General features: G+C 40.7%; 1 protein-coding gene across 6 annotated transcripts in view; it reads right to left on the reverse strand.

Annotated features, from left to right (window-relative positions):
• The window catches only part of JAM2 (junctional adhesion molecule 2), a 55,794-nt gene that overhangs the window by 5,163 nt on the left and 23,681 nt on the right, over positions 1–26,950 (reverse strand). For 2 of the 6 annotated variants that reach the window (XM_074997422.1, XM_074997432.1), the window contains exons 2-9: positions 22,903–22,968; positions 17,200–17,313; positions 12,204–12,356; positions 8,873–9,078; positions 7,406–7,508; positions 5,422–5,529; positions 3,485–3,500; positions 1,915–1,954 (exon numbers count right to left, since the gene is read on the reverse strand). In XM_074997422.1, the coding sequence (XP_074853523.1) occupies positions 1,915–1,954; positions 3,485–3,500; positions 5,422–5,529; positions 7,406–7,508; positions 8,873–9,078; positions 12,204–12,356; positions 17,200–17,313; positions 22,903–22,968 (806 nt within the window). Of the gene's footprint in view, positions 1–193; positions 324–1,914; positions 1,955–3,484; positions 3,501–5,421; positions 5,530–7,405; positions 7,509–8,872; positions 9,079–12,203; positions 12,357–17,199; positions 17,314–22,902; positions 22,969–26,116; positions 26,190–26,950 lie in introns of those variants that run through there. The other 4 variants (XR_012645987.1, XM_074997455.1, XR_012645991.1 and 1 more) reach the window with 4 other exon arrangements.

Consider the following 26,950-nt stretch of genomic DNA (forward strand, 5'->3'; position numbering starts at 1 on the left):
TCTCATTTTCTCTTAGTGCGCACCACATTGATTGCCTTGTGGAGACACCCCTTCACAACTACACACTGCCCCCCCGACACACACTCTTGTACAACATGTGCCTAACTCTTGGAACTGCTTTAAGTGGAAAGTAATTTTCACTTAAACAAACCAAAAAAAAAAAAAAAAACAAAAAACCAAAAAAAAAACCCACCTTTGCTTTAGCAGGAAAGGAGGAGATGGAGCTGCCATAGCATACTGTGACTAGCCACCCTTCAACACCAGCACAGTTTGAGAACCTCTGCTCCAGTGGTTTTTCAGTTCCTGGTCACTCCATTTGATGGCTAATGTCAAGAGTTTTATAATATACTCATACAAGGTCATATATACATCTACCTATATGGCTTCCATTTTTCAGTTAGGCTGTAGCCAGAGCTGTCACTGGCTGCTATGCCCATAGTGAACCATTGCAGTGTATACATGTTTAGTGTACAAAAACACAAGATATTCTCGGTCACACTGTAGAATTTCTTACATGGCTATGTCCCCTGCTGGCAGGCACAGTAAAGAGGTTGATGCATTACCCTCCACCACTACCAAACAAGAGGTTGGGGGAGGAGAGAGGCAATGCTCTTCTGATCTGCTCTCCCTGCTTAAAAGGGGGAGAGAGGATGGAGAAGGCCCCAAGAGTCCAGCAAGAGGGAGTGAGAGTGAGAGGGGCAGGGACTGTGCTCATAGATCTCAGATTTGAGACTTGGAAGTTGATTGTTCTCCATGCAGGAAAAAACAAAAGGATTACCGGTCAAATGATGATTTTATAAATTTATGGGATTATGATATCATGGTACACCTGTAAAATATTTTAGTACTAGCAAATTTACCTGGTGTTGCTTCGCCCTTAGGTCAATAATGATAGGGTTTTGGGTTTTGTTTTTTTTTTGGGGGGGGGAATATACATGTTTTCTTTAAATGATTATATTGTTCAAAACCTGCCCCCCCCAAATCTCTCCTCATCCCCCACAACCCTGACCCCTGTACTCCCCCTCACACCAACCCGTCCTGACTCCCTCCATACTTCACAAATGTCTCCTGCAGCCCCACACCTCCTTGTCCTGAACTCTTCCTCATCCCCAAACATGACTTCTGCATGTTCCACACCCTGCACCCCTCCTTATCCCCAACCGTTGGCTCCTGCATCTCCAAACCCTCTGCCCTAAGCCCCCACATCCAGCCCTCTTCCTTGACTCCTGCTCCCCTTAACACACACCCCAGCCTCATGCCCTGATCCCCTCCTCACTCATAACCATTTGCTGGTCCCTTTCTTGTCCCTGTGAGGAAGTGAGAGCAAAGTGAACAGTTCGCCTGCCCCCTGTCCTCTCCAGCCAGAGTGAGGAATGCAGCAAACTGTGCACTTTCCCCTTGCCACCTAACAATGAGAAAGTGGAACAGAAAGCAACAAATATGGGGGTGGAGCTGCTTCAGCCCCCTCTCCTGCTCCCCAGGCACAATCAAACTCTTACCTCGCTTTAAGTTACGGGAAGAGGGAGCTGTATACCACATTTAGTGGTCCTAGATTTACCGTTCAGGAGGAGTTCTTGAACAGACTCACAGACAAACTCCCTCAAATATACAGTAGATGGTATGGTAAGATAAGGCAAGGCAGAGATGGCACCAGTTCACATTCTCGATAGAGCATTTGACTTGACACCATGTGTTTAATTAAACCTATAACCTTCCCCCGCAATGGGAAGTGTTTTCTTAGAAGCAAAACCCCAAACTGTTCTTCAGCCAAAAAAGGAACCAAAACTAACCAAATCCTTTCAAAAATATAGGAAACTTGTTAATCTTTGCCCAAATCGTAAGGAAATGGAAGCTTAATTGGTTCCTGGTGAACAATTTCCACAAATATCCTTGCTGAGTGCTGAAAACACTCACCTTTTCACTTGGGGTATATTTATAGTCAGAACTCTTCTTCCTGTTAGCGTAAGAAACAAAGAAGGCGGATTAAGTGTTTCATTTGTATTCTGTTTCTACTTTTAGTTCTCAAGTATACAGAAATGTGTGTACTTTAGACAATCATCCTACTTTCATCCTAGCTCTTGTCTTGTAAAAGACCTGAATCAATACTGTGCAATTAAGAGCACAGCAGACAGCATCACGAGGAATGGAAGGGGAATAGGAAAGAAAAAAAAAAAGAAAAAAAGCATCTGCCAGTGAAGGAAAGACCGACTCTGCGGAGCTCGGTGATTTTCAGGAGGTAAAACAATGCGCTCTTTGAGAGGCAGTCCTATCTGACTAATGCCAGCTAACTTTATGAGACTATTTTGAGCAAATAAAGACAAGTCTCAGAGGAGTAGTTGAGTCTGTATGTGCAGAAACAATGAGGAGTCCTGTTGCACTCCGGAGTGAAAAGATATAATACAGCATAAGCTTTTTTGGAGAAAACCCACTTGATCAGATGAGTGAGAGTGGTTACCACCATTCTACAGCTCACAATTAACAGGAACGTGAGTGGACGTGTGAAAATACTGTATATTGAAAAAGCTCTTTCATAAAATTTTCCCTCTACAGAGGCACAGACAACAGCATCTTGCACTAGGAGCATGTCCAGTGTCTTCTATCCAATTCAACAACTTGGGAAGCTTCTAGAAAATAAAATCCTTGCATTGTGAGCCACTACCACACTAGCTTCCCTGGCTTGTTTTAGGGCTCTAAGATGTAATGCATATCTGGTTATGGCTCACAGAGCAATGATGTGTATCATATTTACAACCACCATAAAACAAGTATCAGAAAATATTTTAATATGTGCTTGATATCTTCTTTCAGCAAGCTACTTGCTTTTTTCCCCACCACAGCCTTATTTGAGAATGTGAGTTGCTACTGTTGAGCTTAGCTTGATCAAAGAAATGCCAGCCTTAACTTTAAGGACTCCGTATTTCTATCATGCGGGTATGTATCTGAGCTTATCTTGTGAAAATCAGTCTGTGTGCACTGTATGTTCTGCTGCTGGTTTCACAGCACTAGCACACTTTCATCTTTTAGGGCTAGACTGAAGAGCATACTTTCATCCGGGCTGATAACCAGGGTCCAGAATGATCAGCAGACACATTTTGGTAAAATGTTCTTCTACTTAGCTGCTTTGCATTGACAACCAGGAAGCTGGCCAAAAAAACCAATTTATATCTGTGGCCAAATATGCATGATCATGAGTGGCTGGCGGGGAGGGCACAGTCATTTGAAAATTGACTTGTGCACTTAACACATATTTGTTTGGTTTATTTATCACTAGGGTCTTGTTAGTAGACAGCTTAGTAAACATAGTGAGAAAATCCAGTCAGCAAAGTAGCACCCTAAAAATATTTCTGAACAGGTTACCAAAACTAAGGACAAGGACACAAAAACATCCCCATGTATGATAATGATGCAGAAAGCCCTGCACAGCAATCACATTTCCAAGATCACTAGAAGCACAAATGAAATTATCCAAAGGTAATATACTTACTGAGAAGAGTTTTCTTCTGGAAAAGTAAAAGAAAAAACATATTTAGCACACAGCAATTTCCCTGGCTAATAAACAGTCTTTGAAATATCTCCTGTGGATCACATTTAACTCTTGCCCTTCCTCATCCCTGTAATTTCTGACAGTACCAGCTGACCTGTTTCTCTCTGAAGGATGAGCAAGTGGTTTCCTTGGCCACAGTCTGTCTGGACAAGAAAGCAGGAAACCCACCCAAGTTCCCTTTTCTCTGGGCTTACTAGTTTACTTCTTAGAACATCCAGCTACCTGGCCTGGTTAAACTGCTCTCAAATCAATCTGTAGCTCCCAGCCCCACCCCAAAAAACTGTGTCCCCTCTTTCAGACACAGCGTGAGACGTTCTCCTGCATCACTGCCCAGAAGCAACGACAGCCGCAATGGACCATGGGGCAAGGTGGCAGAAGGCCTAGCTCCCCGCCTCGGAAGGGGTGGGGACAAGAGCAGTCAGCACTCCGTGCAGTCTCCACTCACAGCCCCTCACCCCACGCACAGCCAGAGCAGCGCAGCTGCATCATTTCAAAGGGGGCCCACGGCTCCAGCCACTGCTGTTGCAAAAATAGCAGTGGCAGCAGCTGGAGCTCCGGGTTCCTTTGTAACACTGGGTCAAGGGGCAACTATCACTCATGCCCCTGCTGGCCTTCTTCCTGTATTGGATTCCATGTCCCATTGTAAATAGTCTGGTGAAGCTGTCCAATTGTTATGAAATTTAATAAAAGCATCAGTTTTCCTGACATGTACTTTCATTGTGGTTCAGTAGATGGAGTCAGCAAATCCATTGCCATCCTGATGCAAGTTTCAGTACTGCTTAAATCTTAGCTTTAAATGTTTGTTTCATTTTACAGGAAGAGACAGATTTTAGAAACCAAAGCCACCAATAATGTCACTTAAATGCGCGCACCCCCCCCACCGCAAGTATTAGAGTTTCACAGTTGCCAATCTCATGGTACAGCAACGAAAGGCCTCGTGGCACCTTATAGACTAATAGAAAAGTTCTGAGCATGAGCTTTCGTGAGCACAGACTCACTTCATCAGATACTCATCTGATGTGCACCTGATGAAGCGAGTCTGTACTCACGAAAGCTCATGCTCAAAACTTTTCTGTTAGTCTATAAGGTGCCACAGGGCCCTCTGTTGCTGTTACAGACCCAGACTAACATGGCTACCCCTCCAATACTAATCTCCCGTTGAGTCCCTCCAACCTCTCTGGTACCCTGCTAAATAAATGGGAACATCTGTGCAGCAAAACAGAAGACACAAGTAAATATTGCACAATTCTGGCTAGAAATAAATTTAAGCCTTGTGTCTTTTAGGGAGTTTTCGGCTTGTCTCACAGCTACAGTGGCCCTCCCTAGCCTGTTATGACACACTTTGTGAAAGAAGCCTCTAACGTCTTCCATAAGCTGCATTTTGTACCCAATTACTTATCCCCGGCTCTGCCCCTCCTGAGCTCAGAGTTCACTCTCTTCTAGCTCATCAGTTACTGGTTAGCCAGCAATTCTCAGCTCAGTTTCTGGAAAACAGAATTTATCGGCAAGAGAAAATTTTTATTATTTTTTCCAATATTTTCAAAACTATCTTAACTTTGCAGAAAAAAGAAGTTAGTAGTGCTCGTTCATGCTCTCTGCATTTGCCTAAATTCAGCAGCAATGTGTGTTTGGACTGCCATTTCTGTGTCATTTTTCTATTTCAAAAGTAAAGTGGGTATGATAAAAGAAACAGGCGGAACAAATAACTATGCACCAAATCCTACGCTTACTGAGCAGAGATACAATACTTCCATTGGCTTCAACAGTGCAGAATCGGACCCTATATGAAAAAGGAGTATACTCTATAGACAGCAAAAATGTTTAGTCATAGCAAGTTTCCTATAGCTATAAGGCAGGCAAGATTTAACTCGACTTACTTGAAAAGTAACCTTTTTTTTGTGCATAAAATACCCCAAGGCCACATAATGCCATTACCAGAGCCACAACTACTACAGCAGCTATGATTCCGCTTATATTAAGATCATCTATAATTGAAAACAAAATAAATCCAGTGTTAAAAAAACCCCAAAATTAAAATTGGCCATTGTAACACTATTCCACTGTACAAACTTTGAAGTGCAGCAGCAATGATAACTACAGAAAGCAATATGAAAGTGACTGACATGCAAGTTACTAGTAACCAGAAAGGTGCTTGGTAAGTTCATTCCAGTCAGTTCTACTACCCACTAAATAATACCTTCAGTTAGCACAAAGCTTTTTAAAGCACACCTCAAATTCTTAATATGATCCAAAAAGTCAAGCCTGGATAGAGACAAGGATATTTTCTCATCTAGATGAGTGCCTAAGTGTCATTCAAGTTATATGTGTCAAAGGAACGCTATATCCTTAAGCCCATAAATGGACACAGCTGTTCTAGAAGACTTAAGTTAGTTTGATTAAACCAGTAGTAATGTAACAGCTGATGAAAACGTGGACACAATGATATTTGTGACACCAAGAATTTTCATGCTGTTGAATCATATAAAACTCAATGGCTTCTGGCATAAATGGAATTAAGGCTTTTTAAAGAACTAAACCACCAAGGTCGAAGTATTCAAAACTAAAATTAAACACTTTATTCCAGATTTGGAGACCAAAATAGAAGCAGTTTGATTTTTCAGCGGTGATGAGCTATCCCCATTCCACTATTAAATCAATGAGTGCTGCAAGCGTGCACCTCCGGGAGAGAAGTGGGAGGGTAGAGATAAGGTCACTTCTACTTAAGTAACCATATATATGTTTGGGTATCTAACTACAAGCACACAGATTTGAAAACACTGCCCCACCAAAACATTTTCATTGTGTGTGTAAATAGATACCAATTTTGGACTTGGATTAATGTGTCCCTACTAGAGAAATTCTGCCTTGATAGCACATCATTATTGAAATACAACATGGATGCATTAAAAGGTATGATCCAAGATCCTATTGACTTCAGCGGGCTTAGAATCAGGTCTTAATAGAGTAAGAAATATCAGAGAACTACTTTAAAGAGCATGGTCACTGTATTTTGTAGAATCCAACCATTAGAAGATCATTCCCCTTCACTGCTGAGTAAAACCTTTAAGAAGCTTGAAATATTTCCTTACCAACTTTTCTCCATCACTTGTGCATGCACTGCTATGAGATTTTGCCAAGCTACTAAGGCAGCTGTAATTTATTTTTTTGGTTAGGAGGAGGAAAAAAAAACGTGTGGATGGACTTGCTTACCAAACAAAATCTATGTCTAATAGGTTACACAGATGTTGATTAATAAATTATTAAGTTACATGGACGTTGCAAACAGATAAGGAGCAGAAAGCAAACAAATGTTAGGCCTATCAACATTGACAATGTCCCTTTAACCAGATAAAAATGTCACATTTATTTCTGTTTTTCTAGATAAGAAAATGAAGATCAGAAAGTCTCACATTAAAGTCTCACATGAAAATGTCGCAAAGTAAATATCAACAAAACAAAACTTGCAGGTCATGCTTTACAGTCTCCACAAAAACACATTCTACACTATTAATATCTTATACGTACACCAATTTTCTGTGTGTTTAATGCATAGTTATTTTCTCAAAGCTCAATCTTTTGATCATTCTAGAGCACTCCAAGACAACCAAATTTTGTAAGACAGAGTAGTTTCTACTGCTTCCTCGTAGAAGAGGAGTGATTTAAACAACCAAAATGTCTACATAAATAGCATTCCTTTAAAAAAAAAAAAAAAAATCACATAATTGTATTTGCTTCCAGCAGTCTGAAATGAATAATGTAGCATAATTTATACCTAGTCTTAGCTTCTCACGTTACTTGTGTCACGTAACAAAGTAATTTTTATCTACAGATACTTCTGGCTTATTTGCTTTTGACACTTACCAACTTGCATTCGCTTTGCAGAACATTTTTGAGGAAGTCCGATTCCATTAGAGGCTTCACAGTAATACTCTCCAGTGTCGTCCTTTGAAACTCTGTTAAATAGCTGTTAAATTTTAAAAGTCATCAATAAAGCCGAATTTCCATATGATGGACTCTTTGTCCCAAATTTGGATGAAAACAAAATTTGAACAATTTTTGAGTCAGAACCATTGTTTCAACATTGTTATCAATACAAAAATTTTAAAATTCCTGAATCTTAAATGTTTTGTTTTTGTTTCATTGACTTTTACCCAAGATAAAAAATATTTTATTCTGATTTTGTTTATGAAAATTCAAAATTTTTTTTAGAAAACTCAAAATTTCCTTGTGGAAAATTTCAATTTTATGGAAACTCCATTTCTGTAGGAAAATCTTTCAAAGAGAAAATTCCCAACCAGCCCTAATTATCAAATTACTATTGCAATGCGACTTATAGTTAAGAGGTTGGAGAAAGAAGACTACTCTTGCTGATACCCTTTAGACAATTAGTTCTTTAAACTTTTTTTTAAAAAACAAAATGAAATACGATACATAAGCAACAAGGAAGGGAGAGATGGGTACTTTGGAAACCTCATTAAACTCAATGAATATGTCTTCATTGCCTTTAACAGGTTTGTGAAATTAGGCTCATTCTCTGTGAGCCACAACTGTGCATCAAGGCTAAGATTTTCAGATGCAACTAGTGATTATGGGTGCTCAGTTTGACACACCATAAAAGGGCAGGATTTGCAGAATGCACTGATTACTCACCTTCTGAAAAAATCATACTTCAAGGTATCTAACTTCAATCATTCATAAAAGTGAGGCACCCAGAATTACTAGTCACTTTGTAAAGTCTTGGACTAAAATGTATCATTATAATAAATATAAAATATTGAAGGAAGCCTCTTCAAAAGAGGTGAATAGTTTTGAAAAAGGTACCCATACTGATTTGGGACCCAGCTCTTGCTCCCAGTCATTCCTGGTGCAGGACTGGGACCTCCTAAGTACACGTGGAAAGTTACTTTGACATTTCATAAACATCTGTTTCTCCTACATTGTCCTCTGTGCCTGTAAATAACTCCCCACAGAAGTCTGTAAAGATGCCCTCTTACCCTTATTTAAATCCCTCCTTCAAAACCTTACTTATACTGCGATGCCTGACTGCGCACTGGCCATGCCTATGGCAAGCTGTAACTTTTGTTCGCAAAACTAATTACCACCACCTCATCCTTTCAATACACTCCCACACAGTTTGTGTACCTCATCCACCTGTCATATCTTGTCTGACACATATGTTGGGAGCGCAAGAGGGCTACCCCCCTGCCCTTGTTCCCATCTGCACAATACCTAGCACATCGGGGCCCTGATTCTTGGTCATAATGGAACATGACTAATACATTTAAATGTCTTTCAGACACAAAAGAAAGTTGGATAAGACGATCTTACCAGTGTTCCTGTCTTTTTATTCATCGTGTAAGAAATGTTTCTTTTTTTGTCACTGCCCATTCCTGCGTTTTCTACCAAAACAACGCCATTCCTATACCACTTGTACTCAGAAGCAGGAGACCCTTCATTTTCTTTGCATCTCATTTCTACTACTGTTCCACTCATGGCTGAGCTGGGCACTATGCAAGATGGAGCTGCTGAGGCCACTGAACAATGAAAACATTTGTTATTTGGTAGTTTAAAATGTTTTAAATTAACATTCACATTTCTACACAATATTAGCTTAGGCATCGAAGACAATCCCAATAGTCCCATGATATGTTAATTAACAGGCAAGACTTATGGTGGCCAGGAAAGGTCACCAGGAAGTTACCAAAGGGCCACACCCTCATTGAAAGACAACTCAGCAAAATTTTTGGGCTGCTGGGACCCAGGAAGGGAAAGGATCAGCTTGGTCCAAGCCCCTTTCACCTGCTGTTGCCTCTCCCTTGCTCTGCCTCCTCTCCCTACCATCCAAACTGAGATCAGCTTCTCAACCCTCCCTCCTCACATGCATCCTGCCAGAATAGCACTTAGGTTATGTCTACACCAAGCAAAGTAAATCAACTGCACATACACAATTCTAGATACAGCAACTGCATATCTAGAATCGATGTAACTGCAGTTGGCTTACCTGGCCATCCTCATTGAAGGTCGATGGGAGATCTGCTCGGATTAACCTGCCTTACTCCTCAAAGTATAGGGGTCAACTGCAACCTCTGAGCAGTCAATTTCATACATCCCTACTAGACACATGAAATCAAACTCTGGATGATTGTCTACACTAGCCCCTCAGGACCATAGTCAGTTTCAGGGACTCAAATGGATGTGGAGTCAGGCAGAAATGTCTATGTTTTGCTTTTAAAATTGCTGACATTTTTGTTACTGTTGTTTCCACTTGTTTAAACAAATCTCTCGCCCTCATCTATTTTTGAGCTTCCTCCCCCCAACTCCCCTTTCCCCCCCATCTAAAGAAGGAGAAAAGGAAATAATTCTCTCTGGTTTCAACAAGGTTTCAAATGACCAATTTTCACAGGAAAAAGGTATAGATTTTGGGAAGTATTTTTTGGTGAAAAAATGTTTTCATTCAAATTATTTAGATGTTTCAGCCATTTGCTGAGTCTTTGCCACTGAACTTTGGCTTTTCTTTCATACCTACTCTGTTTTGTGCTTCGTGTTATCTTTGTAGCTGCCATCCAGCTCTAAAATATTGCTATAGACACACCACATTAAAAACAGTGTTGTTGCCAAATACAGTCAGGAATACTGGGACAATTTATGTAGTGGGAGTGCTGAGAGCCATTGAATCAAATTGTAAACCCTGTACTCCTGGTGGAATTCTGTGACACTTAGCACGTACTTAAGCTGTGCATATTTTTCATTTTTTGCACACAAAAAAAGCTTCTGCTGGAAAGTTTCTGGCATTCTGCCATTTGCCCACCAGAGGGCATATGGCGCTAAAACAAAGCAGCAGCTCCCAGCTAGCTAGGGAAGAGAGCCTGTCTTCTTCACAGTGCCCGTCGGGCCAGGTCAGAAAACAGGGGCTATGGGAAGAAAAAGCCTGTGTGGGAGGTGCGGGGTGGGGGTGGGGGTCAGACAAGAGATCATAAGGGCTAGTGGTGGAAGACTGACTGGGGCAGTGGGTGCAGGACACGTGGTACTTGAGCAAATGTGCCTGACTGATGGGGGAGGCTATGGGGTTAGCCAGAATCTGTATGGGGGAAGCTCCCCAACAATCTGTCCCAACTCTGAAAAACCACCATTTCACACTTTTCTTACACGAACACAGTGCCCCTCAAAGTTAACATCCAGGAATTACTTTCCCTTATCTCAGCTCCTCCATCATCCAGGACTCCCTCAAGTCTTTGCACAGCTTCGGAAGGGTTCAGGAAATACAGTTCTGTATTGCAAATATTTATTACTGAAAGTTCTATAGCAATATGCCTAGAAAGAAATCTATTTGTCAAAAATGATTTTGTTGCCTATATGGTTACAGACATACTTGCTGACAAATATTTTTAAATAAATGACCAAAAATAATTGAAACTGGCATGATTATATGGTGTTATTCCGAGGAATAAAATATGCAGAATTTGAAAATATTCCATGCCGAATTAATTTTTGGTAAACAATACCCCACTAGTAGCACATAACAGAAATTACCATGGTACTTCCAGCACCTATCAATACAGGGCTTAAGAACTTCAGTCAATCTTCATACTGGCTGAAAAAGATGCCATGACACCTCAGCCATGTCCAGATATATGCTAGAGTGGTAGCCCAGATAACATTTCTGCCAAAACAGACGTGGATCTCTCTGGATGAGGGTCCGATATTTCCATATGCAATTTTGTAAAGTGGACAAGGAGAAGACCTTTGAGTTTTACTTGAAACCTAATCAGAACCTGAAGCTAGCATTAGCCTCCTCAAAGTTCTACGCTTTGGAAATATTTCTACCAACAAAGTGCTTGTCAGTGCACTTTAAGCTTCCACAGGTGCTTTAGTGTTGGGATATTCAGTGGGGCTTAGGAGTTACATACCCTCCCTTTCACTGAAAGTTAATGAGCTCAATGTTCAACTCCCTGGCCGTGTCTACACTAGCCAAAAACTTTGAAATGGCCATGCAAATGGCCATTTTGAAGTTTCCTAATGAAGCGCTGAAATACATATTCAGCGCCTCATTAGCATGCGGGTCTCCGCAGCACTTCGAAATTGACGCAGCTCACCGCCACGTGGCTCGTCCAGACGGGGCTCCTTTTCGAAAGGACCCCGCCTACTTCAAAGTCCCCTTATTCCTATCTGCTCATAGGAATAAGGGGATTTCGAAGTTGCTGGGGTCCTTTTGAAAAGGAGCCCCGTCTGGACGAGCCGCGTCAATTTCGAAGTGCTGCGGCGACCCGCATGCTAATGAGGCGCTGAATATGTATTTCAGCGCTTCATTAGTAAACTTCAAAATGGCCATTTGCATGGCAATTTCGAAGTTTTTGGCTAGTGTAGATATAGTCCCTTAGGGCTATTTTAAAATCCCAGCCTTACTATCATAAAAGATTCTGTGAGGGTAGATTTGTTCCTTATTGTTAATTCTTTATAAGTGCTGGTCAAAAGGAGGCAAATGCAGTTTGTGAAACCATTAAAGAGAAAACCAGAAAAGATAGTATCCTTTCTCATTTGTCAAACAATGTTAGGAATAAAAGAGACTGCATGAGAAAAAATATCCACACTGAATTCCCACTACTACACTGCCCATCAGACTCATCTCAATAAAAACCCAGAGTCAAAGGTAGGTCTCTACCCAACACCGTGAGAGTAACGGTAGCCTCTGCCACATTTTGCCCCCTCTCAGTTGGCGCACTAACTTCACAACGGTAACTTGCAGAATCTTTTCTGGTCACATTTCTAATTCGTATGCTTGAATCTATCATCTCTGCTCGGCCTTTCAGATCACCTTTAAAAGAGAATAGGACAGTTAGAAACGTATTCCTTGCAGATCAAGACTGTTAAAAAAATAAATGATCACACTGTGCATCACTGGCTCATCTTAAAACCACACAATGCATTTTCTTAAATCTTCAACATCTTTGAGCCTAATTTTTCACTTAAAGGACAATAAGTACAAGCACTTTTTCCCAAAGATATCATCATGTCCATTCTACAAATAAGTTAACAAAGGAATATGTAAGCCCAAACCCTACACAGTTTGTTCACAAATCATAGGTATAATTTATGAAACACAGCCAGTGTCCAAAAGCCTAGAGAGTTAGAATACCAAGACGCATCTTGAATTTGGCAGCATGTTTCCCCCATGCTTTTGTATGGCTTGCTGAAATCAGCACGGTCTAAGAAACTGATCAGTAACATTTATTACTGATGAGAGAAACTTAGCCAAAAAGCTCTCTAGTTAAGCTTTCAAAAAAAAAAAACCAACTGCATTATAATCTCACTGTCACATAACTTTCACCTCCTGGGCTGATTTTTTTCTGTACTTGGTTTCTGGCCAAAAGGTGTTTTTTTCTTGAAGTCAGAACAAAATTCTTCACACATTTGAGTTATGGGAGTGAGTGTGTTATGAGAGCAAAATTAAATTCCTATTGAGAAGAAAAAAAATAGCTACCGCTTTTTGAACCAGACTACAACAAACATAGTGGACATTTACTATTTGAACCTTGCAATTATCAGTTTTGGTTGAGGACTAATGTATAATTTGCTTGGTTTGTAAAGAAGTTTAGCAATGATACAGCCATTTGAAAACCGTACAGTGCATACATAGCAGAAAATTTTGTTTAGGCTATAGATATGTATGTAAATATGCATATACTTGCTCCTTTAAAGAACTTACAAGCTCTGCTGCCAGAATTTTTCAGTTCTGTGAAGTTACAGAATGAGAAGTTTATATTCTCAACCTGTAAACTTTTTATCTCCACAAATGGCAAACATGCAAAATCTGGAACATACAAATGTATTAGCAAGGCAAGCACTGTCTTTAGGCTCTACAAATTAAATAGCTCTGATTTTTTTCTTTTCCTTACCCATCTTCCTTTTTTCCCCCACCATTGAATTAAAAACTCTGAAATAAACAATAGTTTAAAAAAAAAAATCACAAAGGCTATGGCTACACTAGCCCCTTCTTTTCGAAAGGGACATGGTAATGAGTGAGGTCAGAAGATGCTAATGAGGCGCACCATGAATATGCAGCACCTCATTAGTATAATGGCAGCCAAGGCAATTTGAAAGTGCCTCTTTCAAATTGCGTGCCGTCCATGTAAATGGGGTCTGTCAAAAGGACCACCCCCCCCAGCCTTCAAAAGCTCCCTATTCCTAAAACCGAATAAGAACAAGGGGCGTTAGAAAACTGGGGGGTTCTTTCTAAAGGTCCCCACCTACACAGGTGGCGCGCGATTCGAAAGTGGCACTTTCGAATTGTTGTGGCCGCTATTATGCTAACGAGGCACTGCAAGTTCATGGAAGCACCTCATTAGCATCTTCTAACCTCGCTCATTACCATGCCGCTTTCGAAAAGAAGGGGCTATTGTAGACATAGGCAAAGAGTCAGTACAAGTTAAGACTCAAACACCAATGTTAACTTGGCCGCATTTCAACAGATTTAGTGTTTCCTGTTTCTCGTCCTTGGCTACATCTACACTAGTCCCAAACTTCGAAATGGCCACGCAAATGGCCATTTTGAAGTTTACTAATGAAGCGCTGAAATGCATATTCAGCGCTTCATTAGCATGCGGGCGGCCGCGGCACTTCGAAATTGATGCGCCTCGCCACTGCGCAGCTCGTCCCGACGGGGCTCCTTTTCGAAAGGATCCCGCCTACTTCAAAGTCCCCTTATTCCCATGAGCTGACGGGAATCTGTGTGTGTATCACACCTAAATTTCCTGTATACTCATTTTTCATGCTGACCCAAAATCTTGGCAGCCATAGTCAATAACTGGGCTGATTAAGACACTGAAAAACATCAGCAGTTTAATTACCATCCCTTAATTTAACATCAAATATTGTCCCTGAATGCTCTTACTATTATATCTCTATATCTATAATCATCCCAATTATTGACTATGGCTGCCAAGATTTTGGGTCAGCATCAAAAATCAGTGTTCAAGAAATTTAGATGGGATACACACACAGACACTAGAAGTTGCATAGGTTATATTTATGACAATCCCCATATGTATGATAGATAATTATTAGTGAAATAATACAGATGAAGCTATCTGACCTAATTATCTGGGGCATAGTTAATGTGGCTGTCTACACTAGCAGCATTTGTCTACAGAAGTTACTCTCGCAAGAGACGCTTCTACAAAACGTCTGTTGACAGACTGCACGTACACATAAAAGTGGATTGATCTTTTGATCTGCTTTATCAACTAAAGGACCCACGGAGTGTCTACACAGCTTTTTCATCAACAGTTTCTGTCAACACCCTCAAAGTTTTGTCTTCAAACCCCAGTGTAGATGTAGCCAAAGAGAATTACAATGGGTATCAAACACATATATGAGGACTGCTGGGACTTCAACATATGGGACTGCTGTTTGAGATAAAATGTGAAGTTGTATACAAGGAAGTGCTTCTAGTCACAGAAAAATTAGTTATGAATGGGAAACCACACGTCCAAATAAAAGGGAGCAACTGCTGTAAAAAATTACATACAAAGATGAAAAGCGGAGTTATTTTTGTCAAATATCTACTAAGCAATCAAAAAAAAGGGGGTGGGGAAAAAAAGAGTAAGGGTAGCATAGTGTATATCAAAATTAGGAATCAGTACATCTAAAAGGTTATTTCACTTTGTAGCTGTCATGGCAGGCAAATTAGCAGCAATTATACTAATGATCATTTCTTCAAACTCATTATTTGGTCTTATGACGAAAAAAGAGCATCTATGTGTGTAGAAGTCATTTAATTGACAAACATATTTCTAACAACAATTAATATTGATGAAGCTATATGTAGCATTAGTCTAGACAGTAACATGCAACAGGGAACAGGATAATAGTGAACTAAATGACAGACAAAGTTCAAAGCACTGCAAGAAATAAAAGAATTTTATATAGAAAACCCTTGACTACATAGGAACTGAAATAGCCCAGAGAGACAGCAGTACATCTAAAGGAGCAGACCTAGCTGCTTAACACAGGACCCTGGGATGGGTTGGCAGAAGGATGTACAATACTGATAAAAAAAAAAAAATATTGAGTGAAGAGTAGGGCTGAAGACTGAGCCTAAAGAAGAGGCTGAAGAATAGCCCAAGAAGGATCTGTTGTGTAAAGATGTGTCTGGGCTTTTAATTGTATTTCTGTTGCTCTGAAAGAGTAGAGAAATTTAAACCACGACCTTGCCAAAGAACTGAATCCCAGGAAGAGGCAGACCATAGAGGATCAGAACGAAGGGTGGCAGAGTGCACTTGATGGACAGAGTGCTGCAGCCTCACACCTGTCCTTAGGGTGGAACTCTTGGGATTAGATGATATAAAATTGCATAGTGTAACATAAAATATATGCAGCACAATTGACTAGAGGTGGCTATGGGAACCTTGACATTTGCATTACCTGAATCTCTGTGAACATAGCTATACAAACCCAATGTTTAGTGCCTTACCAAGTTCATGGAAATGAAAAAATGCACCACAGATCATGAAATCTTGGTCTCCCAGACATGACGTTTGTTGGGGTTTTTTTTTTTTTTTTTGGTTTGGTTTTTTTGCGCTTTCACCCTATACTATATTGATTTCACCAGGGAAAACCAGCATTTCTCAAACTGGGGTCCTGAATCAAAAGACCTGCAGTGAGATCGCAAGGTCATCTTCAGGGGAGGTCATAGTATTGCCACCCTTATTTCTGTACTGTCTTCAAAGGTGGGTGGCCAGAGTGGCAGCTGCTGCTTGAGGGACAAGCTCCACACACAGCAACACAGAAGTAAGGGTGGAAATACTATACCATGTGATCTTTAATTCTGTGCTGCTGCTGCTGGCAGGGGCTCTGCCTTCACAGCTGGGCTCCCAGCCAGCAGTAACTGCTCTTCAGCTGTCCAGCTCTGAAGGCAGTGCTCCTGTCTGCCTGCAGCAGTGTATAAAGGAAGCATACCACAACCCCCCACCTCCAACAACCTTGTAATCCCCTACCCAAACTTCTTTTCAGGTCAGGACCCCTACAATTACAAAAACTATGATACTTCCAACTTAAATATCTGAAATAATATTTTTTCAAAAATCCTATGATTGCGAAATTGACCAAAATAGACCACGAATTTGGCAGGACACCACCGAGGGGGCATTAACACTATCTTTGCTTTTTTTAATATAGCATATCAAGGTACTTTTCACTAAAAATATAAAGCTGAAATAAAAGATATTTTTAAAAAAGAAAACATTCTTATGTTCTAGTCCTTAAAAATAGTGGGTGTATTTAAAATATGTGGTTATATTTTATATATTAGTGACATTTCTATTAGTCTTCCACTTTGAAGAATCTTTCAGAAGCTTGTTTGGAGGATCAGAAAGTTTTCAATAAGGATGTAATTTTATTTAATGCACTCACCTTATGGAAGGATTCAGGGAACCTGCAATACCATTTTAAAGTCTAAATGGAACAGTACAAAAGACTCAACCACATCTGTACATTTAAATATTTAATATAGTAAAGGATATAGCAACTATTAGCATGGAAAGCCATTCAAGAAGATGTTCTAAAAAATAATTTTTGTCGTTATTCTCTTCAGAAAGGAGACCATTGTATTTCAGCAGTCTCATTTTAAACCATCAGTCTACAACTTTATAGCTTCTTACCTACTAAGTTGTCTCTGTAGTATACAAATGAGACATCCCCGTTTCTGAGTTTCTTCCATTCTACTCTTGGAATAATACCCTTTCCAGTTGAGTATTTACAGCTAAGCATAGCCTCTAGGGAAAACAAAACAGTTGGTAAGTGTTTTAGCTCTGGGCTTGGTATACAATCACTGATTATAAAACTCTTCCTATTAAAGGGATTCAGTGTTCAGTGACAGTCAAATACTGCTCTCAAAACTGAGTTCATTTTATCTACTCAATATACACACAAGTGTAATAGGGAACAGAATTCAGAGTGATTTTCACTGATTCCAGTGGGTCTTGAATCAGGTTGTAAGTGCTCTGAGGCAAATCATCAGCTGGGATGAAGTGGTGTACTTCTACTCATTTTAAATTGAGTTCAGGCCACTTATACTACCTAAACGTTCTGGTTTATCTAGATTTAGTATGAAGTTAATTGTTCTGGATCTAAGCTCTGAAGTGAAATGCTCTTTTTTATGAAAATATTTGCAAATGTTCAAGGTGGTGACTGTTTTACACTTCGTTATTTTGGATTTGTTTACTTGTTATTTTAAAAAAATAACAAATTATTTGAGAATGAAGAAAAATAATTCAATTGCTTATAAATCTATTGGATTTAACCCATGTGTGTTTCACTACCCATAAATCCACCAGCAGGAAAATAATTTAAGACCTACTAGAAGCCACTGTATCAAGACTGTTCATCTTTTGAAGGGATTCTATTCACTCGTCTACCACTGCCACTGTAATTAGACAGCCCTTTTGCTTTCCTGAGCCAGTACCAATCTCTCACATCTCCAAATGCTCTCCTCCCATTTCTCTTGAGTTACTATTCTGCCAAGACACCCTTTGCAAATGTTAATGTATCCTCTTGTGTTTGATAGCACCGAAATCCAGGTCTACACTACACAATTTTGCCAGTTTTATAATGGTGATTTTTAATAACATTTCTTGACTAACAAAGATTAATGTTGAGGCAAATATACTGTCAAAAAGTCCTTTTTGTGAGTACAGCTTTACAGAACACTGGTATAAGTTACACAGACAAAAGCACACTTTGGTAGTAGAGTGTGCTTCTAATAGGTGGGTTTGCTGATACAGCTACGCTGGCAAACCTTTCTGCTAGGGATTTGGCCTAAGGCTGGAAAGAACACTAGCAGCATATTGGCACGAAAAGTCATCGACTAGCTCCAATCTCTCTACAGTGTAGACTTGCCAGTGGATTGCCTCTACCTTTTTTTTCCCCCTTTAACGGGGAGGAGTGGAATGGATGGCATAGGAGGTGGGTAATGAAAAAACAGACTGCCAGCTCTATGTCAAACCCTTCATTTACAGATCACAGAGAGACCAAACACTGCCATGCCTTTGATGGTGCATATACAGTTTACAGGGGACAAGTGTCCACATCTCAAAAGCACACACAACAGCTTACTTTAAACTTGCACACTAATTACCAACCTCAGCTAGGGAAGTTGAGGACTGAGTAAATTATAGAGAGAGAGTTACTTATTCACCCCTACACTTTGTCCTTCTAGACCAGAGCTAAAGGCTTCAGAGCTCCAACACCATGAGTATGGCACTTTTCATGAGCAATAAGAGTGCACACAAAATGAGAAAAGACATTTAAAGTAACTTTGAAGAAAAATCCAGTGACAGGAGGACATCCTGTTCTAAAGACAAATACACAATGCTTTACAAAATGTGCCTGCTCTGTACCTAGTGGAAGTCTGTAATTGCTGACTGCAGGTGCAGTGGGCTAGGCGGTGGCTTCCTATACTTTAAGACTGAAATTTCCTTTCCCTTTTGTTTTGTTGTCTTTCCAACAATGAAAGACTGTCAATTCCAGCATATGCCTTGGGGCTTTCACTGCTGGTCCTTGCAATTACCGGCTAAGCCCATGAGCTCCTAACTTTATTTGAGTACAACTAAAAGGAAGGCAGCTGAGTTTCAGTATTCCAAGCTTATAATCCACCAATATGCTGGAGATGAGATTTGCATTCTCTCTCTCTCTCCTGTTCAGTCTCTGTCACTTCAGAGCTAAGAGGGTAAAGGAGAAATGTATAAGCCAATGTTGAGATCACTCTCCCCGAGTCTTGCCTGTGTAGAGTGCTTTGTTTACACGATGCAAGCATTTCCTCTTTCTCCTGATGGGTTGGGAAGGGGAGAAAGTATGGTGCAGGTCTCCTCAACCTTCGTTCCCTATCTTCAGTGCTTCCACCAACAGGGGAGGAGGGCCACCAGGAAAAGAGGCACTCATACAGTCTGAGCAGAGGGCACAAGAAGGTGGGAGACTAATAGGGTGGGAGGCTGTGAGGAAAAAGACTGAACAAGAGGGAAGGGTGGAGAAAGACAGGCAGAATTGAGGAGACGGAATCAGAGGAAGAAAAATAGGAGAATTCTACCAAAGGTATCTTTAGGGAGAAGCTGAAGTAAGAACACAGAATTTTAGGGAAGGGAAAGGAAAGGCAACTTGTGGTAAAGGGAGAAAATCAGGGGACAAAAAAAATGAATGGTTAAGGATAAAAAACACATTTTAGGTAAGCACAAAGAAGGGGGAATGGAAAACAGATTGATTTACTAGCATGCAACTTATTGCATGAAGAAAGAGTCACTGGAAGCAGTCAAACAGCCAAAACATGTTAGTGAAAAGTAAGAAAATCCATTCGCTGCATTTAGAAATGGTAATTAAGTTTCCCTTGGATAATGTAAATTTATGTCAAATTTGATATTACAAGACTCATGTTTGAGAGCAGAGTTAGAACTTGATTTCTTCATTCCCAGCTTCAAGCATCTGGGCCTGTAATGGAGTTTCAAATCCATTGTTTCCTTCCTTCATGACTATTAATACAGCACAGATGTAGAGCCATACACTCAGAGTGACTGAACACTGATGTGGGGCTCAGAAAATGAAAGAAAGAGAGCTGAGCTCCTGCAAGCTTCTTGCAATACATTAAAAATCATGCAGGTTGAAGGATCTCGCAGAATTCACCATTAGTATTATAGATACTTGCACAGTGGCACTTCGTACCCTTCCAAGGTTGCCCTTTCAACTGGATGCAGCTTCATAAAGCTGCTACACATTGTGGGAGCACGAGCACGAGCACCTGGTGGCTGGGCCTCACTCGCAAGGCAGAATGACCATACACTCCATCTTGGAACGCTATCATACAACGGCGGGAAGGTCTGAAGCCAGGCCAGGAGAAAGAAATCAGAAAGTTGACAAGTAGTTGGAGAGTCCCCAAAGAGAACATCCTGACAAGTAGATAGTAAGTCCCCAAAGAGAACAGCTGGGGCAAGTAACTAGAAGCCCCCCAAAGAGAACATGTTGGTTGTGCAATATCAGAGGGTCCCGGGAGGAGGTTCGGAAAATGACCAAGGACAGAGGAAATCTTGTAACATGTTCTGACATGCCGGGAGGATAGAAAGCCCAAATAGGTAACAAACGCTTTAATTGGTCAGGTATTGAACCCCCAATTAAGACACAGTATAAAAGGTGATTTAGCAGGGACAAGGGTGTGGGCTCCTGGACACGAGGCAGAGGCCAGCAACTTCCAGTCCAGACAGCAGACCCCGGCCTGATCACCCGGACGTCACCACCACGAAAGGTCCCAACCAAGCCGTATCTCTGACTTGAAGGGCTGCTGTAACGTAGTTGTTGGTGAGATGTGGGAGCACTGGATGTTATTGGTAAGTCACATGTAATTATATACAGCTATATGTAACCTAGTGTTTAGCCTATGCCAAATAAATAAATATATTTCAGACAAGAGTTAAGTAGTTGTAGTTATGAATAAATGAATCAGTCACTATCTGTAAATACCACTAGCCGGACTAGCTGGGGCTGTATAGAGAATTATTGGGACTTAGAACAGCCACAGGGCATTGTGGTGTTCACAATCGGAGTGTTATTGTTCCTGGTACTCATAATACTGTGGAAACCCAGGTTTTAAAGTAGATACACTGAATCACATATTGCTGCTACACTATATAAGGCTACTATAGCGGTGGTGTGGTCGGTCCCGGGCCATCCACCCCACCAATGTATCAAACCCCACATGCATCCACGGGACCCAGAATAGGTCGGCACATCGTCACACATCTTCGTTTCCATTTCATTTTGATACGGGTACTGCTAGGTAAATGCTGCTGAATCAAAATACAGCATAGAGGATGCCAAACAACAGTTCCTTGGATCTCCATAGTAAGCACAAGATAAAGCTGCTCAAAGTCAGGCAAGCAAACAGGAAAGGGATAGACATACAGGAATTAGCAGGACTGTGCTAAGACAGGGGGTACAGACAAAAGCCAGGGTCAAAGCAGGTGAAAAGGGAGACGTAGGACAGGAAAGGAGAATGGTAGGTTGAGAAGGAGGCAAAGAGAAGACACAAAGAGTTATCAGCAACTGGAGCAACTCACCAGTACAATAAACTTGCAAATGAGGAACTGGTAGGCAGAAGAGTTGTTGGGGTAGCTTATGCAACAAATAAACAAACATAACCCCCAAACACAAGGAACTTCACATCCATACAAGTGTCACGCACTGACCTGACCCTGCTAGGATTAACGCAGGGTATCAAAAAAACCAAAACCAAAACTACATTTAACTAATATTATATAGGTTGTAAAATCAAGCACTAAAAAGTTAGAAAACACAAGTAAGATTTCCTTAACTGAACCACCCCCTTCTACCTCCCTCCCCCAGCATCATGTCTATGAATTTCCAAAGGACTCCTAACTCATTGAATGCACAAGATGAACCTGTTCTGGGGATGAATCAGTGACATGACATGAAGGAAGCTATTGTCCCTGGATCCCCTGCCTCCTTTGTAGCATGTTGTAAGGTTTGTAGAGAATGATGCAGAGGACTGAACAGAAAGGGAAAAGTCTCACAATTAAATGCTGCCCTAGAGAACAGGATCCTATCCATGCTGCTGCCAGTTTTTATGATGTTGGGCTAGTCCCTTAAACCAAATTTTTCAGATGGTCACTCCTTATCAATTCCACATTTTCTGGATGCTGGACTTGAATCGTGTAGAAGTTCTGAGCACTGACATCTGCAAACCAATTGGAGCTGCACTTTGAACACATGAAATACCATATAATACTACGCACTCTGAAAAATCAGATCCTGTGTGTCTCATATTGGGCCCCTACCATTGAACCTACTCTCTCTATGCCTCAGTTCCCCAAATTGTAAAATGTAGACCATGACCCTTCATATCACCAGGGTGTTGAGAGAATAAATAGCAAGTATTTGAAACACTGAGACACTGTAGTGACAAGTGCCACTGAACAGACCATGAAGAAATTAAATTATTATGTCTTCTGAGCAGGCTTGGAACAATGAATAATCAATAAATAAAGCCTACGGCTATATATTCAACAAGGATCAAACTGGTCACTAATTGACGTCTCTTCATCCTGTGCACAGACACTGGCAGGGTTTCTGGAAAAAAATACTATGTGATTGTGCAATCAAATGTCTACATCAAGATAAATACACACAATGGGCCTGAATTAAGATCGAACATGCAACCTTAATTCTAGTATTTCCTAACTTCTGAGTGCTTGACTTTGCAATCTTAATAATGTTCCTTAAAAACCATTTGTGTTTTGATATATTGTATGAATGAACATCCATCTACCTATATAAACGCAGCAATGCCCATGCATGTACTGTACCTTGAAATTCCTTTGCTGTAACATGCTGATTGTCCGTTTTGACAGCAATGCCATATGCTTCACGATCTGGAAGAGGGAAGAACAAAAACCAATTCAAACAGACAACAGACATTTTCTTTGCAAGCATGCTTCAGCGAATTTTAGAGGCAGTGTTCCTATGCTTAGTTATAAAACTTCAGATGCTAATGGGGGTTCCGTGGTGAAACAACGGGACTGGAACCTAGGAGACCTGGGCTTTATTCTTGGCTTGGCTACCAGCCAGCTGGGTGACCTTAGTTAAATCTAACTTTCAATGTTGTAGTTTTCTCATCTGTGAAATGGGGATAATGATATTGTCCTCATCTGTAAAAGTTCAGAGAGCTACTAACAAGAAGTGTGACAAATGTGCCAGTGTTATTATGTAACTAGAACATTAATAAGCTCTTAAACATGCACGTGCACATTTTTTCCTCACAACCCCCTATTTTCAAAAGGGCAAAGCTGGAAAACTTGCATTAATCTTCAAGGGTATTCCCCTGCTTTAACCACAGCTGCCCTGTACCACACGCTTCTAGTGCTGGACTATACTGGTTAGTACATGGGTGTTAAAAGTTACCCAAATAAGGGGCTCTCATCTCCCCCCCTTTACCCTCTACATTTCAACAGTGCGCATCTACAGCCTCTCACACATTCCACGTGTGTTTACACTTGCATTCCTCTTTCGAAAGAGGTATGCAAATACTGCAAATCGAAAATGCAAATGAGGTAAAATTTTGCATTCTTGGCACTCATTTCCATATTATAATTTCAAAAGAGCTTCTTTTGAAAAAAGAAAGCCAGTGTAGACTCTGCTCTTTCGAAAGTAAACCTCATTGTCGAAAGAATCACGCTTTCCATTAAATGAAAGGAAAAAGGATTCTTTCGACAATGGGGTTTACTTTCGAAAGAGCAGTGTCTACACTGGCTTTCTTCTTTCGAAAGAAGCGCTTTCTAAATTAGAATATGGAAATGAGGCACAAAATATGCATATTTACACCTCATTTGCATTTCCAATTTGCCTCACTTGCATACCTCTTTCGAAAGAGGAATGCAAGTGTAGACGCACCCTCCCTTTCTTCTTTGTAGGATACTGGACCTCTTCTATTCTCTGAAATTTCAATAGATCAGCAACTAAGGCCTAGTCTACCCTTACAATTGGATCAACCTAGCTTTGTTGCTCAGGGCTGTGAAAAATTTCATATCCTTGGTGAAAATGTTAGGTTGACCTAGCACATATAGCATAGGCACAACTAGGTCAAGGGAAGGATTCTTCTGTCAAACTAGCGATCTCCTCACAGAGGAATGGATCGACTATATTGATAGAAAAAACCTTCGTGTCAATATAAGAAGCGTTTACATTATTGTGCCAAGTCACTGCAGATGTGCCACCCTAATGGTTATAATAGAGATACACATTAACCACCACTTTCGTGACAATAACCCAGCTTCACAGCATCCACCATCCTATGACAAAATCTCAATGTACAATTATTCCCAATCTAATCCCACAGAATCCACCTGGCCTATGCTGACATAACTCCTTACAAAAACACTGACAGTATCTTCATCCTGTTCTATCCTGGAATGGTGTTAATTCCCCAAGAGGGAACATCACAGCTTCCTCTCAGCTGTATTGACTTACTCACAGAGGGATCTGCAGTTTATTCTTCTGTATGTCTTTCATGATCTCCATTTGAGTTGTGATGACCACCAGCCTCCATATCCCACTTGTTTTGAAGCTTCAGGGTATTAAGTATCTCCCACCTCCCATTCAGAAACAAGAAGTGTGCTGAAGCTCAACAACCCAAATTAGGAGTGAAGGTGTGAAGGTATTTAGGGAATTCTATGTATGCAGCAGACATCTAGCACCAGTCAGAGGGAAGCATACACAAGGAATTGGGATGATGCTGTTGCTAACAGATTGGCACACAGAGAAGGAAAGAGACCACGCACACGTAAAAGCAGGGATGAAAGGTAAGAGAGTAGGGGCTGGGCCCTTTGCAGTGCAGACTTTCATCATCCTCACACTTGCCTTGGTCACTTCAAAGGTGGATGCTTAATATGCTCTATCTGTGTTAATACCTGGAACCCATCCAGAAATTACAGCTAGTACAGAATGCGCCTGTCCACCAACTACGCAGTGTGGCGAGAAGTTGGCAGATGTTTTGCTGTGTGATAGTGTGTGTCGTCCCGGCTCTCTGCAGGCAGCTACTGTGGCAGAACTCAAGTGAGCTGCCCAACAACCACAAGATCCATTAAGGAACAAAGACACCAGGCAAGATTTATTGTTGACAAAGCATGGTAATAGAATGTGACAGACTCTGAGGTTAGAGAGATATGCGTACCAATGACAACAGATATAGTTCAGTCAGTGGGACTTTCCACTGCTTCCTAATCTAGCCATAGATACTCGGTCTGACGCACACCTTTATATCCTGATACAAACAAATTAGTACTGCTCTGTGACATCACCTGGTACATATTAGTTTGATTAAAACATTTCTATTGCATACAGTCATCCTGACCTCATCTTTTAGGAAAACACAGGGCGTTTGTTATTCTTGGGGAATGTTTTTGTACAGTCCTTAATATCAGAATGCTTTGGCTCTACTTGATGTTGGGATGTGGTGTTTGCATGAGTGACCTGCTCCCTTTCTGTTACTCTTCAACTAGCACTTCTGAGTTAGATTCTGTGAATGGCTTCCACCTCTTACCAGAGGCCTGGTATAACTGTTTAGGTCTCAGATGCTCTCCTTACTGCATACAGTATTTCTATAAGGAACACCAATGGTCCACACTGCACTAACCAACAGAGGATTTCCAAAGGGAGCTCAAAATATTTCCAACAGGTTATGCTTTGCCACAATTTCCTTACTTGTGCATCTTGGACCTATTCTATGCCAGATTTCCTATTTCCCACATCTGTTAATGGATTTCTCATTCCAGGCTGCTGTTTAGTCCCATTCACACAAGGCAAAGAACTGTATTTAATCACTCTACTCAAGCATAGTTTAAATACAATTGTGCCTACATGGTTTATAAAAAGGTTTGCATTCACCATGCTCTTTCGGGCAGAGGCTGTCTGCTCAGAGTGAGTGTGCGCATGTGCACATGTATGTGTATGGTGCCTAGAATAATGGGGTCCTGATCCTTGACTGGAGGCACTACTGCTGTACATAAATTTACAATAACTAACCTGGCCAGATGACACCAAGCAACACACCTATCAAATCATAACATGTAAATGTTGAGCAAAGGCACCATTACTATAACTTCAACTGCTGGCATTCTGCACATCTGAAATAAAATTTGAAAAAATACACAGGTGACACAGAAGCTTAAATGCTGGTCACTTTTGCCAATGAGAATTACATGCTTTTGTAAACCTTACTCATGTTTTTCTATCCCACTGACAGTGGCCAAAAATATTGTTAACACCTTTGTTTGAATGTTTTTATGGTATGACCTTGCAAACAAGTTTATAGCACTTAGAAAGCAAATGATGGCCAAAAACCTCTCGGGTGTGCTAAACTCACTCCTAACTCAAATTAGGTTCCATTAAAACACTGGAGTAGTGAACAGAGTGCCCTCCCAAACCAAGATCAGCCACGAAATATTAAGCATCTTAATAATCAATTACCACCATATTACAACATCTCACGTCTCAGAAACGCTTTTCTTCTTTCTGGGTAACTGATAGTACAGATAGATACACTGAGCCTCTCTGTTTTCCTCTCTTTAATGTGTTTAAGTCTTCTTTCAAACCTCTTCAGCCCCCCCGCCCCGCTATTTCTTTCGATGTCCGTTGATCTCTGCTTCCCATTTAGATTTTTAACATAATTTGTAGTTTTACTGTCACCAAAATTATTTCTCTTCTCCTCGTTCAACTGTCTCTTGAATGGAGGAAGAAAAGAAAGAGGAAATAACTCCAAAACATACCTGTGTGACTCCCAGTCTTGGCTAGTTTTCTATTATAGTTATTGTAATTTCTGTTCATAAACATTACATGTTCTCTTGTAACTAGGGTGAC

This window comes from Carettochelys insculpta, chromosome 1 (assembly GCF_033958435.1).
Source record: "Carettochelys insculpta isolate YL-2023 chromosome 1, ASM3395843v1, whole genome shotgun sequence".
NCBI lineage: Eukaryota > Metazoa > Chordata > Testudines > Carettochelyidae > Carettochelys > Carettochelys insculpta.